This window comes from Pinus tabuliformis, chromosome X, assembly GCF_031772625.1.
Source record: "Pinus tabuliformis cultivar Carrire ecotype Pingquan chromosome X, CPIR1, whole genome shotgun sequence".
NCBI classification, from domain to species: domain Eukaryota; kingdom Viridiplantae; phylum Streptophyta; class Pinopsida; order Pinales; family Pinaceae; genus Pinus; species Pinus tabuliformis.
The window spans coordinates 375,368,517-375,384,473 of record NC_142308.1 but is presented as its reverse complement, the minus strand read 5'-3'; the positions used below and the strand labels follow the sequence as shown (position 1 = coordinate 375,384,473).

Sequence of the window (15,957 nt, the reverse complement as noted above, 5' to 3'; positions counted from 1 at the left end):
TTTTTCTCCCTTCTTTCTTTGTCGTTGTCCTCCACCATTTCCTTCCTATCATCAAGTTGTGTTAACACTCATATATGAAAGGATTGATACAGATATGTCCATATCGGGGGTTGATCAGCTACATAGAACTCTGGTTGTGAGGCTTTTGACCAAAACGGAGACCAAACTGTTACAATGTGCAGTAGATCTGGGGCATGATCCTGTATCCCCAAGAAAAAAGGCAAATCCATCCACACGTGATCCCGCAACCCCAGGATAAAAGCCAATTCCATCCACAAAGAGTGTCGATCTCTCATTATGGAGTAGCGATTGGTATCTAAGTGCCTTGAACATCGAAGAAAGCGATCGTGAAGAAATCTACCAGACTTCTCAGAAGACCCTCCATCACAACTTAAGTTAGAGTCAGCGGATCAATGGAAAGCAATGTTGAATCGAGGATTGCATTTTTTTTAATGTATTATATTTAACTTATGTAATAATTATTTTTACCATTAACAATAATAATAATAATTTAAATTAAATTTATAATTTAGTTAATGTTTAATAATTTTTTTAATTTTAGCGGTGTAGAGTGTATTATGAACTATGTTTTTTAATGTTTACTATGGATTGTTGGATGTTGTTTTTTACCAACCATTTAATTTATATGCCCATGCTAGTCTTAGTGGTATGCATAAATCTTGATCTACAAACCCTAGCTTCTATTTGTTCCACTCTCTAATGGCCTGCCCGGAGGGGGCTCCTACCCCTCCGCTAGATGTTGTAGTGGCCTTTCAGGGTATGATAGCATCGCTTTCTAAGTCGAAAATCCAGGAGTCACACTCCAAATTTGTTAAAAGGTATAAAAAAATTCCTTCCCTGCCACTTCATTCCACCTTCTGTCATTACACCCTAGCATTATTTTTACCATGCATTGATTTGGAAATTCATCGACATGTGGTCACCTCCTAATCAGTTGATCAATGGGATGAAAAGAACTAGAATAAAAAAATGAACAGTGGACTAGGTATATATGTAGTCGGAAATGGATACTTCACGTTCTTGTTCAAATCAAAGGAAGACAAGGAGATTATTTCAAGAAGGACCCCTATTTATTCAGAGCTATATGGATGTACTTGAATGAATGGTCACCTGAATGTGATCAATTAGAAGATTTCCTAAATTTTGTTCTGTTCTAGGTAAAAATTTCTTAGCTTCCTTTTTCCTGCTAGAGCAACAATTGCCTCAAGGTACTTGGAAATGGTGTTGAAAGATTGATAGATAGGGTAGAAACCAAAGGAGGATAGTTCACTTGTGCTAGGATATGCATTGAGGTCAATTTTTAGAAGGGGATTCCAACATAGATATTTTTTGCCATGGAAGAATGGAAACATTGTTATGTTCTGGAATATGAGCAACTGCCCTTTAAATGTAAAACCTATTGTGATTATGGTACTTTGCAGAGGATTGCAAGAAATCTAAGTTGAACAAAGGAGAAGAAACAAATACCCCACAATAAGAAAAATTGTAGACCAAAAAAGAGGGGGTAATAGAAGGAACCAAGCTTCAAATAAATTGAATGTCCCTAAAAGAAATTCCCACGCCTCCTCTTCCAACCTTTCTCGGGCTCTGTAGCCTTAGAAGGTCAACAATTTGGTGGATTTATAGGACCCTAAAACTTCGGTAGGAGAGGAAAATGAAATAAACGTTAAAAAATAAGGGAATATATTAGAGTCTCCAAAGGAAGGTAAGGAAAATGAACCAAACAATGCATTTGAAGGTTCTTCTATAAACCCTAGCCTTAAGGCATAAGGACCATCGAATCCAAATTATTTTGAATCTAGACTTATTCTATGTAAGATTTATCTAATAGAATCTTTCCTCTAAGGCCAACGTTGCCCTCTAGTGGCCCCATGAACATCACTACTATAAATTTCTCTCATCCCCCAAGGGGCAAGATGAACCTAACAACCACAAAATGGAAAATACTGCTAAGAGAAAATGCAGGCATTCAAAAAATGTGCAAAGGAAAAATGAGTAAGAACTCAATAAGAAGCTTGGTAGCCAACCCCAAATCTCAGATATTTTAAAATATTTAGGGTTCAAAGGGATAGCAGGAAAAACAAACAAAGGTAAAAAATCACATTCTCCTCTGAAAAAAATGATTAATTTATTTTCATGGAACATAAGGGGAATGGGAAGCCCCAAAAAATCCCTCTCCATAAAATATTTGGTTAAATTGAAAGGTCATCAATTTGTTTTTTCAAGAGTCAAAACTAGATGAATTTGAGCTCATGGATGAATCCAAAATATTTGAAAAAGATATTATTGGCATAACAGAGAGTTCGAGGGGAGCTTCTCGAGGTCTAAGCAAGTTTTGGAATAGTTCAACTTTCTCGATGGTTGACTTTCATAAATCTCAACATTAGATAGCTGAAATATGGGAGGATAAGGCCTCAAAGAAAAGATTCAAGATTTTGAATGTGTATGCTCCCATTTTATATAGCGAAAAGGAAGAATTCTTGAAAAACCTAATTTCGTTGAAAGAGCTCCTCTTGCATCAAGATTCCATCATTGGAGGCAATTTTAATACAACTTTGTATGCAAGAAAAAAATGGAGGTTCTTTTGTCTCAGACCCTTTAGAGAAAAAATCAAGGACTTATTAGCAAAATGGGATCTACTTGAAAAAAACCCTCTAGTGGCAAGTACACATGGTCGAATAGAATATTTGGAGTGGCCCACATTGCAGCTCGGCTCAATTGATTTCTAATTCGTATTTATTGTCTTTTAAAACGGTATGGGTGCCTCCTCTCCCATTTTGGCTTTAGATGAATCTCATCATCCTCCCATACTTTTAGGGATTGGAAAAAAATAGAATATGGGTCCAGTTACTTTCCGATTCAATCCATGATGGTTGAAAGAGGATAGAGTATCAGACATCATAAGAAATCCTTGGCACTCGCAAGTTGTGGGCTCCCCGGCCGTTGTATGGGAATCAAAGTTGAAAACTATGAAACTTGCTTTGCATCAGTAGGCAAAGGATTCCTATCTCCCTCTTGGAAATAAGAAAGAGCACATAGTCAAGGAAATGGAACAACACATGCCAATCATGGAGGACAATGAGATAGATGAATGACATGTGAAGAAAGAAAAAGAAATAAATTCTCTTTATTTTCAGAAAAGCAGGAAGGAGCACGAGCTTTGTCATCTAAAATCTAGAGGCATTTGGCTTAAGGTAGGCAATAAAAACATGATTTCTTTTGACAGGAAAAAAAAGGAAATGGAGCGAAGAAATAGAGTAAGGGAAATTATGCCATAAGGTAAAGAAAAAATAGCTTCCTTCTCTGAAATTAAACATGAAGCCTTTGTTCATTTTCAGTCTCTTTATGCCTTATCTAGCAATTTGGATCATGCTAAGGATGAAGACTATTGGGTATTTTTAATGGGAAAATACCAAAACCAAATAAAAAAAAACACCACAGAGGAAATGCTCTGTTTCTTCTGTCCAGGATCTTTTGCAGAGAACCTGTTTTAAAAAAAATTAACTCAGAACACAGTCTATTACATAGTCACAAAAAAAAAAACTTCTATTGATTTAAAACAAAAGCTGTTACAATTTTCATCCTCTGCGCAGAGAGGGATTCACTGAAGAAACTCTGTCTCACTCGCTTCTAATTTTCCACTGCTGTGGATATTACAAAAAAGTTTCATACTATTCCTGTGTTTTACAATGGCAAACAAACATTACATGCCTCCCCTGTTCTATATCTTGCACTGCTGTGCGTTCAATACATATTCTGCATAAAAAAAACACCGCGCGCAGACACCATACATACATAAAAAAAAAACTACAGCACGTAGACTATATTTATGACAACGTATATAAAAACATATATAAAAAAATATATAGGACGTGTGCCCATCACCATATTAAACATATGCCCATAACGATATTAAAACCTCCACCTAAATCTACGAAAAGAAAACATTAAATTCATTAACTTCTCTTCTACGGCGGTCAACGGGAAAAACGACAAAAATTTGATGTGTCACGGGCGGACAGCACCTTCGGGAAATCGACGGCTGAGATCGCGCGCCCAGAACACTTGGCTGATCCAACGAGGTTCGGGAGCCAACCTCGGGCAAACCAAATGGACTTTAACGTCCGGGGAGCAAGCGGATTTGGTGTTGTACAGGGGACGCGTGGCGCGTCCTGATTGTGTCGGGTCCCCTCCGGTGGATAGAGCCTTTTGCCAAAGGCGGTGCGGGGAGACCGGGGCGGTTTTCAAAAACCACCGCGCTGTTGAAATTAATAATTCAACACTCCCCTTTAATTTTAACAGTTGCGCGTTCAGTCATTCCCAAGCATTTTCTCAAAAAATCGAAACTCTTCTGAACCAGTGGTTTTGTCAAGATGTCTGCAAGCTGTTCCTGGGTCCTGCAATGTTCTAGGACAATTTCTCCATTGTTCACTAATTCTCTGATGTAGTGAAACCTTGTATCGATGTGTTTCGTTCTCTTATGAAACACTAAATTCTTTGACAAAGCAATAGCAGAGCTATTGTCACAAAAGACCACTGTTGCTTTTGCCTGCTCTTGGCCTAAGCTTCTCAACATCCTTCTCATCCATACTGCCTGACATGCTGCTGCTGTCGCTGCCACATTTTCTGCCTCTGCTGTAGATAATGCTACAATGGATTGCTTCTTAGAAGCCCATGAAATGGCTCCTGAACCCATATTAAAAACATAACCGGAAGTGCTCTTCCGATCATCTACACTTCCAGCCCAATCGCTATCTGTGTACCCAACCAAAACTGACTGTTCTGAGGCATGATATAGAATTCCAAACATTTTAGTGCCTTTGACATACCTCAAAATTCTCTTTGCTGCGTGCCAATGTGCCTCCTTTGGCCTCTCCATAAATCTGGAAATCAAACTAACAACATACATTAAATCAGGCCTAGTTGTTGTTAAATACATAAGGCTGCCTACAACACTTTTGTACAAACTAGGATCAAAATCCTTGCTGTTGTCCTCTCTGCTGAGCTTTAATCCCATCACTGTGGGAGTGATTGCTGCCTTGCATTCTTCCATCTTAAATCTGCCCAAAACTTGATTTACATATCTTGCTTGAGATATAAAAATTCCTTTTTCATTTTGATCTACTTCTATGCCTAAGAAGTATCTAAACAAACCCATGTCAGTCATTTCAAATTCATCCTTCATGACTGATTTAAAATTCTCAATAAGATAAATATCATTGCCTGTAAAAATAACATCATCAACATACAAGACAACAATCAAAATTTTACCATCCTTTTCTTTGATGTAGACTGTGGGTTCTCCTTCACATTTGTCAAATTCATTATCCAAGAGATAAGAATCTATTCTGCTGTACCATGCTCTTGGCACTTGCTTCAGCCCATAAAGAGCTTTCTTCAATTTGCACACTTTGTGCTCTTCTCCTTTCTTCTCATATCCGAGAGGTTGTTCCACATAAACCTCTTCCATTAACACTCCATTTAGGAATGCTGACTTCACGTCCATTTGGTAGACTTTCCATTTGTTTTGTGCTGCTATGGACAGCACTGCTCTCACGGTTTCCATTCTTGCAACCGGGGCGAAAGTCTCCTCATAATCTCTCCCATACTGCTGCTTGTAGCCTTTGACAACCAGCCTTGCTTTATGCCTTTCAATCTTGCCTTCAGCATTGCTCTTCGTCTTGTAGACCCATTTCACACCAATGACTTCTTTTCCTTTCGGTAGCTCAACTAAATCCCATGTTTTGTTTCTCTCTATGGCATTCATCTCCTCATCCATAGCTTCTATCCATTTCTTATCTTTAATAGCATCTTCGAAATGAATAGGATCATCAACATGAAAAAACAAGGCAAACAAGGAATTCATTCCTTCTTCATAAATGTCACTTAGATTTCTAAACTTCTTACCTCTTTCATTTGGTGTGCAAGTGCTTGAAGATGCACTTGAATTTCCTCCTTGTGGTGTGCTTGGAGAAGCACTCTCATTGATCCTCAATGGTGTACCTTGCTGTTCTTGTGTTGGTGCTGCTGTTTGGGGATTCATTTCAGCCACCTCCTCTTCATCCTCATCATGAGACAAACAGTTTTTAACATTCACTGTTTTCTCGATGCTTCCATCCCAAGCTTCCTCCTCAATGAATTGAACATCCCTGCTTACAAAAAATTTCTTGGTAGATGGGATATACAGCCTGTAGGCTTTGGATTCATCACTATATCCAACAAGGATACACTTCTCCCCTTTGCTGTCCAACTTCTTCCTTAGCTTATCTGGAATGTGTGCATAGGCCACACACCCAAAAACTCTCATGTGGGTGACTACTTGCTTTCTCCCACTCCATGCCTCTTTTGGCACTTTGTTCATGACTGCTTTTGTAGGACACCTGTTCAAAATATAAACTGTACAATGTACAGCTTCAGCCCAATACTCATTTGGCAAATGCTTTGCCTTTAGCATGCTCCTCGCCATATCCATGATGGTCCTGTTCTTCCTTTCAGCAACTCCATTTTGCTGTGGGGTGTACCGAGTTGTAAACTGTTTATGAATTCCATTTTCTCTACAAAAATTTAGGAATTCATTGGAGATATACTCACCTCCTCTATCAGTTCTCAAAACTTTTATATGCAGCCCGCTTTGGTTCTCCACAAGTGCTTTGAAATTTTGGAATTTCTCAAACACTTCACTTTTGTTTTTAAGGAAATATATCCAAGTCTTTCTTGCAAAATCTTCAATGAATGTCAAGAAATATAGGTTGCCAGCTAATGATGGAGCTTGCATCGGTCCACATAAATCTGAGTGGATGATCTCTAAGGGTGCCTTTGCCCTTATACTTTTCCCTGATGGAAAACTTTCTCTATGTTGTTTGCCCAATATACAACCTTCACAAAGGATGTCCGGCTTCTCTATCAATGGTAATCCTCTTACCATTCCTTTTATGCTTAATAGGTTTAGACCTCCAAAATTTAGATGCCCGAATCTCAAGTGCCATAACCAGTTCTCATCCTTTGGCACGCTTTGGAAAGCCTCTTGGGTGACTGCTGCCATTTCCTTCTTGTTCTTCAAGTCTGCCCTGATCCAGAGAGGGAACATCCTGTTCCTTGTCATCTTAACTTCAGCAATGCATCTTTTGCTGGGTGGTATATCCATGATGGTGCATACATCATTTACAAAGTAAACATTGTAACCCTTTTGGATAAACTGTCCAACACTCAATAGGTTACATCTCATTCCGGGGACATAGTAGACATCTGCTATGGTTTTCCTTTCTCCTTGCTTTGTAAATGTTTTTACCTCCCCTTTTCCCATAACAGACACTTTACTATCAGTTCCTAGTGTGACCTCTGATTTCAAATTCTGATTTAAGGCTGAGAAGAGGGCAATGTTTCCTGTCATATGGTTGCTGCAACCTGAGTCTAAAAACCATATGTCTTCACTATGTGTTTCAGCCATGTTACAAGCTAACAGGACATTTTCATGACTGCTGTTTTCTCTTGTAACATTTGCATTTTGTCTACTGTTCATATCATGTTGTTTCTTTCTACAATCACTTGCATAATGTCCATACTTTTTGCAATAATAGCATTGAACATTAGATTTATCATACCTTTGTCCTTGAGCATGATACTGTTCTCTTTGTTGGCTGCTGCCTTGACCTTGGTTCTGATTTGGATTGCTGCCTCTTCCTTGTGCATTTGATGGGCTGTTCCTTCCACCTCTGTTCTGGATTTTGCCTCTTCCTCTTCGGTTTCCTCTTCCTTGACCCCTTCCTCTTCCAAAGGACATCTGGGTCTTGAAGGCTTGCTCAAGGGATGAGTTTTCATTCCTACTCAACCTCTGCTCATGAGTTATCAGTGATGCATGTAGCTCATCAACTGAATAGTTTGAGAGATCCTTTGTCTCTTCAATGGTGGTGACTATGGCATCGAACCTTGAGGGTAAGACCCTCAATATTTTCTCCACAATCCTTCTATCTTCAATGGTTTCTCCATGAGTTCTCATTTGTGTGATTACACCAATCACATGAGTGAAGAATGATTCAATGTTGTCTGACTTCTTCATGTTCAAGTTCTCAAAATCCTTTCTCAGCAATTGTAGTTTTGCTGTCTTCACTCTCTCCATGCCTTGATAGGCTGTCTTGAGGGTTTGCCATGCTTCATTTGTTGTCTTAGTTGCTGCTAACCTTGGAAATATACTCTGGTCTACTGCTAGATACAACAACATACGGGCTTTTGAATCCTTTTTCTTATTGCTCTTCAGCAGATCCTTCTCTCCCTGAGTTAATGCATTGAACTCATTTTCATCTGCTGGTTCTTCAAAACCTTCCTCAACTATTTCCCATAAGTCTTGAGAGGCAAACAGGGCTTTCATAGTTATTGACCAGTAGTCATAGTTCTTCCCATTAAACTGTGGGAGCTGGGTATTAAACATACCCATACCAGTGCTTGTGCTAGCCATTCCTTGATTGTGTATTTTAAAAAAAACTGATACCACTGTTGGGTATTTTAAAAAAAACTGACTGTCTCTTCAATAACAAACAAGATAGCTATGAAGAATACCTGAATCCTTCGTTGTCTGAGTTTTCTGTCTGCCTGAGAAGTTTTGCTGCAGCAACAACCTTCTCCCTTCAGCTTCTTTAACTTCTTTAAAGAGCCTGGGCCTTGCTCTGATACCACTATTGGGTATTTTTAATGGGAAAATACCAAAACCAAATAAAAAAAAACACCACAGAGGCAATGCTCTGTTTCTTCTGTCCATGATCTTTTGCAGAGAACCTCTTTTAAAAAAAATTAACTCAGAACACAATCCATTACACAATCACAAAAAAAAACTTCTATTGATTTAAAACAAAAGCTGTTACAATTTTCATCCTCTGCGCAGAGAGGGATTCACTGAAGAAACTCTGTCTCACTCGCTTCTGATTTTCCACTGCTGTGGATATTACAAAATAGTTTCATACTATTCCTGTGTTTTATAATGGCAAACAAACATTACATGCCTCCCCTGTTCTATATCTTGCACTGTTGTGCGTTCATCAATACATATTCTGCATAAAAAAAACACCGCGCGCAGACACCATACATTCATAAAAAAAAAATTACAACACGTAGACTATGTTTATGACAACGTATATAAAAACATATATAACAAAATATATAGGACGTGTGCCCATCACCATATTAAACATGTGCCCATAACGATATTAAAACCTCCACCTAAATCTACGAAAAGAAAATATTAAATTCATTAACTTCTCTTTTACGACGGTCAACGGGAAAAACGACAAAAATTTGATGTGTCACGGGCGGACAGCACCTTCGGGAAATCGACGGCTGAGATCGCGTGCCCAGAACACTTGGCTGATCCAACGAGGTTCGGGAGCCAACCTCGGGCAAACCAAACGGACTTTAACGTCAGGGGAGCAAGCGGATTTGGTGTTGTACAGGGGACGCGTGGCGCGTCCTGATTGTGTCGGGTCCCCTCCGGCGGATACAGCCTTTTGCCAAAGGCGGTGCGGGGAGACCGGGCGGTTTTCAAAAACCACCGCGCTGTTGAAATTAATAATTTAACAAAGACTATCGCTCTTTCTCCCTAAAATATCGAAATAGAAAATCAATAACTTGTTAAGGAAATTGAAGAAACAAAGATAATTGAGGCAATTTGTTCTTTGGATCCCGATAAGGCTTCAAGACCGGATAGATTTCCTACTAGATTTATAGAGATTTCTAGACAGCGATTAAAAAATATTGTATAAGAACGTTGAATTGGACTAAGAAAAATCGTAAGGTGTGTGGAAGCACAAATTCCTCCTTTCTTGTTCTCATTCCAAAAGACGACAATTTTTTCACGCTTCCATCCTATCCTTGTAATGCTTCTTACAAAATTTTATCCAAGATCATTGCAAGAAGGTTGAAGAAGGTTTTTCATAGGTTAGTATCAGAATATCAGGGTGGATTTGTCGAGCAAACATACATTCTAGGCAAAATTATTCTCATCCAGTAGGCCATCCACTCAAGAAAGGAAAAAGGAGAGCCAAGATTTGTCATCAAGCTTGACATGGAAAACACCTTCAAACTAGTGTGTCATTCCTTTCTCTATCTTATTCTTGAAAATCTTGTATTTTCTAGTCATTTCATTTCTTTGATCAAAGCTCGCATCGGCTCTCCTTGAATAAACCCCCTTAATAAATGGCAGAACTACTCGCTTTTTAAAGAATCCAGAGGCCTCTAGCAAGGTTGTACATTATAGTGGTAGAAAGTCTAACTAGAAACCTTGATCAGGACAAGGTAAATGGTAATTTGTTGCGCATGAACATTGGCAAAAATGTCAAAGAAATAAACCTCCCAATTTTCTGATGACGCAAACCTTGTGGGAGGGGCTTCAAAAATCATCGTCAAAAGCTTCAAAGTAATCTTAGATGTATATCTCAGCTTATTTGGAAGTTTGGTAAATAAAAGGAAGAGTCAAATTTTTGGGGGAATTGTTCATATTGAACTCTGCAGAAGATTGCTAATGCCTTTGATTTCTTGGTTAATATCAACTGGAAGTCTTTCAGATATCTAGGCATTCCAATTTCATTTGGGTCATATTTTAGGGAAGATTGGGAGGGAATAATTCGGAAATTCAAAAAGAAGATTCAAGGTTAGGGAGCAATGTGGTTAAATCTAGCTGGAAAATCTACTGTTATAAAATCTGTGTTTTATCTGCTCTTCCAATCTTTTCTCTTTTAGGCCTTCAGTACCGTCGCTCAAATTGGGACATTTCTCAGAATTTTTCTATGGAAAGTGGAAGAAACAATGATCGAAAGTTCCATCTACTAAACTGGAGTATAGTTTGCCTTCCAAAAGGGTTTGGAATAAAAGATCTCATATACATGACTTTAGGCACAAAAATTGTATTGATAATGATATCAGATTCCAAAGAGTGGTGGAAGTTAGCTTTCTTAAACAAATACTTGCATAAATCCATACTGTTACGGGCAAAAAATGTACTGTGGGAAGGTAAAGAATCAAAGATATGGAAACTGTGCAGAGCAGAAGCTCCCACCATAACTGGAAATTTTGTATGGTTTGCAGGAAATGGAGGTAGAATCAATCTATGGAAGGACAAAATTCCCTTGGCCACGCTATCCTCAGAGCATAATGGAGCTATCCTGGTGGAATGGATGAGAAGCAATGGCATTGAAAGATAAAAGCTAATTCGTCTTGGGATGCATAGATCACGTGGATAGATTGGAACTGTCCAGGTCCCCCAGCTCACATGATTCCCTGCTGAAACCCTATGGGTTCTCTTTTAAAAGGACTTGCCGCTATATCTCGAGACTCAATGAACTCACATTCATGGCATCCATGTAGGTCTCGGTAATACTCCGTGAAAGAAGGATACAAACTTTTGTTGAAAAGGCTCCCCCACTCTCCCCCATCGAAAATATGGAAAAAGATATGGAACGAGGACGTTATCTCGAAGGTCAGTGCCTTCTATTAGGTGTTGATATATGGAAAAACATTAACGGCGGAAAATCTGAGAAGGCGAAACATCCAGGCCCCTCTGGTTGTGCATCATGCAAATCTGGACAAGAATTGATCCAACATTTATTTCAAGGCTTCCCCTTTTTTCAAGCTATATGGAAATCAGCGTGTGATGAATCTTCAAGCTGTGATTATTCCCAAAACATTTATTTGTAATAATTCTAATAATTAAAATTTACTATATTAATACAATACTTTTATTAAACGCAACCATTAATAACCATAAAAATCAAATCAAAACTTCGTACTATTAAAAATATAATAAAATACAATACAATTTCATTCATAAAATGAAATGCTATATAACTAACAATAAAAATGAAATTAAGCATAAGGATAACATATAAATTTGAAAAGCTCGTTATAATTAATCCAATAAAAAATATTAACATTACATTTAAAATGAAAATCTCGTTTCGCATTCGTATCATATAATATTTTGTTTCACAATCATATCATATAATACGTGAATCATAATTTATTATAAGTTAAAAGCCCATCATCATATGAACATTTCCATTATCAACGGCACCCGTGAAGCTCCACGGTTTAGCTCTCTCCCTCTAAATTTTTTATTTAAAAAAATATAAACAAAGAGATGCTCCGCTGTTAAGCATTGTCATCCAACCTAGGCAAGCATTTATTAGTTCTTTGATTCAAAATTTAAAGCAGAATTGTTTTACATCTTGAGCATCTGTTTAAACCAATTTGCAGATGCCCTAGCATATCGCTTTAAATTGTTCTTGTAATCTACATAATACAAACCAAATCGAAAATTATATCCACTCGCCCATTCAAAGTCATCTAAAAGAGACCACACCATATAACCTCGGACATCAGCGCCTTCCCTGTTGTTCATTAGATAACATTGCAACAGTTACAAAACCTGCTCAATACCCTATACCCACATTCCAATATTGTCAAATATGAACAGCTAAATTATATATAGAACGCAACGTACCTTATGGCTTCAAGTACGTTTGACAAATGTTGAACATGATACTCCACTCGCTTCGCATCCTCTAATGCTTTGTCCAGTGGGGTTGTGCCATTATCGAAATCAGCATATCCTGTTCGCATTCAGGTTTCGAAACGATGATTGAGATTCATACTTTTTACAATTTATAAAAAAAATTGTTATTCAATAAATGAAGATTATTCATGTACCAGTTTCTGTGATGTAAATGGGAGGGTTGTTATAGCGATGCTTTGTATAATTTATTACATCCTTTAATCCCTTTGGATAAGATCTGAAAGCACTAACACCTTCCTGCAAACAGATATTCACATTTATAAATTACATAACAAAATTTCATAATAAAATAATTATATTTATATCTTAAAACAATGTAAATTACTTGTTGATAAATTAACAAAAAATAACCAAACACTTACATCTGATCCAATGGAAACTCCATTTACGTTAACTGAAACCAGAAACCACTAGCAATTATTTCAACATCCAAATGTATACTATACATAATAAATAGATTTACCAATTCACAGTAAAATTTTAATACTATGCAAGAATAATTAGTTTATATTTGCTTGAAATTGATTAATTCATCTAGCCTCTCAAACAATAAATAAACGATAATTTCATTGCAAATAGAGATTGAAAAACATTTTTCATGAGTGTAGCTTTAGCTTACATGATAAATTAGCACGGGCATCGAGAAGATAGTCAGTGTTCAAGGAATTTGGCGGTATAGGATTGTTGGCAGTAAACTTTGTTGAATAGTAATTAAAACCTAAAAAGTCAAATGAGGCCGTTAAATCTCTCGCCTCTTCACTAGTAAATTCTGGTAAACGAGCTCCCACCAAACTTCTCATGGAGTCAGGATATTTGCCCGATGTCAATGGATCTAAAAACCTGTAATGCAAAAAGCGATATACACTTTAGGGTTTGCAAAACAGATGGACCAAATCAAATTTCAAGATGAGTCAATGAATTTTGTGCCCGCTGCCATCTTTCTTATTCTGCTCACATAAAACCTACACCTATCTGGAAGACAACTTCATAGAAACAGATAAAATGGATGTGTGTGCGTACCAGCCTATTCTGAAGTCAATTGCTCTCTGGGTGGCCTGTTTATCAGGCAGAGAGTTATTTGAAAAGGGAACCATCCAACTCATTACAAGGGTTATGCCAATGGAACCTTTCTGTTGCCCCTGCATTTTATTTTCAAGAGTTATCCATGACATTTGTTTTCAGTCTTAAACTCTTAATATCATTGAAAACGCAACGTAATCTTACCTGGTATTTAGTCCGATATATTTTTACAGCGGCGCTATGTGCAAGAAGCATATTATGGGCAACAATGTACGGTTCTGTTGTAGAATTTCCTTCCGTACAGTTCCCGAATGCAGGTGAACAACGACCCGGTGCGTGAACCCCTAAATCGTAGGAAAATGTTGTGAAGATAAATGGTTCGTTTAGGGTTTGCCAATACTTCACACGGTCCCCAAATGCTCGAAAACATTCTTCTGCGAAGAAGCCGAAGTCCTCCCTGAAAGAAAAATCAATATCAGAATCGTATGTCTTGATGTTTTAGAAGAGTTTAAAAGAAAATTATGAGCGAATCTTACACTACTCTCTTGTTACGAAATCCGCCATACTCGTCCTCCAGAGCTTGAGGCATGTCCCAGTGATACAGTGTAACAAAAGGATCTATACCTGCATCAAAACTCAGATCCATGTATAAAAAGCCATATATAGCTAAATACCTAGCCAAATCTAGCCAATCAATTCTTTTTGGAAATACCATTCTTGAGCAGCTCGTTGATGAGATTATTGTAATAAGCGATCCCCTCTTCATTGACTCCTCCGTGTCTTGGAGAACCCTCTGTAAATATTAGAAAAAGCAAAAATGAAGAGCAGTCATTTAAAAATCATTATAAATAGTCTTATTAGCACAATTGGTTGGGACGAGCTCTCCAACAAGGCTACCTAAATCAAACCTCAATCGGTGTTTGTGCCCTATGTTCAAACCTCAATAGGTGCTTGTGCCCTATGTTAAGGGAAAAGACATGCTAAAAATTTAGTTAGCCAAAAGGCTGATGTGATCCAGACCAAGTGAGATCCAAAGGCTACCCCAGATCAAATTTCAATGGGTGCTTGTGCCCTATATTAAAGGAAAATATATTCTAAAAATTTGGTTAGCCAAAAGGCTAGTGTGACCCTGACCAAATCTAGTTAACCAAAAAACTAGTGTGACCCAGACCAGATGAGATCCAAAATGACTTTGATTGCTGCTCCTCAAACCACATATAAAGCCTTCAAACCGCATGTCAAGCTTGCAAGATAACAACTTGACAAAATCATAAGATAACAACTTGACAAAACCATTGTTCATAAGTTCAGCTTACTGGGAAATATGCGTGACCAGGAAATAGAAAAACGATACAGGTCCATTCCCATGTATTTGAGATGCTGAACATCTTCCTGCATGCAGATTACAAATAGATTAACTCCATGCACAATGAACTGTTTAGAACTCAATGCTTTAATTATTATTCGAATGGTTTTAATCTATACCTTATAGCGGTGGTATTGATCTACTGCAACATCACCATCCTTTCCATCTTCAATTTTACCTGCATTGATTTGCAATAATAACCAATAACTACACATGACATCCCACTCAATTAAAATATCTACCTCGTTGTATGCACTAATTAACCTTGAATGTGGGAGAATGTATCCCAAATGCTGGGGCCTTTCCCACCCTCACGGGCAGCTCCTTCCACCTATAACATTATTAGAATTTCAGTGAAACAAAACAACAGGGTTATATGATATAACGGATGCATCTAGTAGCATGGAGCATGATAAAAGCGAAACCTGATAAGCAGATGACCCCGCACCAAATTTGAAACCTCTTGGAAAACTACTTCTACCTAGATTTGGAGAAGCTCCTGCAACTACATTAACTATTAGATAAATCGAAAAGAAGCAATTGCAGAGTGACTTTAGACCTCGAATATTAGCCATTTTGCTTCTTAGCCTTAGACTGAATTGCTTGGAATCAATTTATAGGTCGAATCAATTTATAGGCCTATGGGAGGGGTTTGATTAAAACAAGAGAAATTATAATATTCCATATTTTCCGTCTTATTTTAATTTTAATTTGGTCCTAGGTAGTTAAAATAATCAAATATTAAATTAATTTTGGTTTAACAATAAATTTGCTTTTTATTAATAATAAGTTTATTAGGTTATTCTCATTTAATTAATGATAAATTGTTTATGGGTCATGGTCCTCATTAACTTATGATATTTGTCCATGGTGATAGGGGTGTGTGGTGTCTTATGACTTACTCAATGATAAGCTTTTTTGCGAATAGGTAGTTATTCTAAGTAAACTATCATATTTTTCGTTATTCAAAATGTTTGGTTAATTATAATTCCGT

The 15,957-nt window shown here is 37.5% G+C and overlaps 1 protein-coding gene across 1 annotated transcript; it reads right to left on the bottom strand.

Annotated features, from left to right (window-relative positions):
• Nucleotides 1–12,223: 12,223 nt before the first annotated feature.
• LOC149140071 (beta-glucosidase 12-like) lies at nt 12,224–15,487 on the bottom strand. The gene is made up of 13 exons (XM_089452940.1): nt 15,389–15,487; nt 15,228–15,294; nt 15,083–15,141; nt 14,914–14,989; nt 14,310–14,390; nt 14,134–14,221; nt 13,802–14,054; nt 13,598–13,716; nt 13,197–13,417; nt 12,940–12,971; nt 12,712–12,814; nt 12,506–12,614; nt 12,224–12,392 (listed from the first exon to the last, which is right to left on the bottom strand). The coding sequence occupies exons 4-13, from the start codon at nt 14,963–14,965 to the stop codon at nt 12,224–12,226; spliced, it is 1,227 nt and encodes a 408-aa protein (XP_089309066.1). The 5' UTR covers nt 14,966–14,989; nt 15,083–15,141; nt 15,228–15,294; nt 15,389–15,487.
• Between the last annotated feature and the right edge of the window lie 470 nt (nt 15,488–15,957).

Coding starts and splice junctions, on each gene's coding strand:
- LOC149140071 (XM_089452940.1), bottom strand. CDS start 14,965: ATGGGAATGGACCTGTATCGTTTTTCTATTTCCTGGTCACGCATATTT. Junction 12,972..13,196: donor TGCCCGTGCTAATTTATCAT/GTAAGCTAAAGC, acceptor TTCTGGTTTCAG/TTAACGTAAATGGAGTTTCC. Junction 12,393..12,505: donor AACGTACTTGAAGCCATAAG/GTACGTTGCGTT, acceptor AATGAACAACAG/GGAAGGCGCTGATGTCCGAG.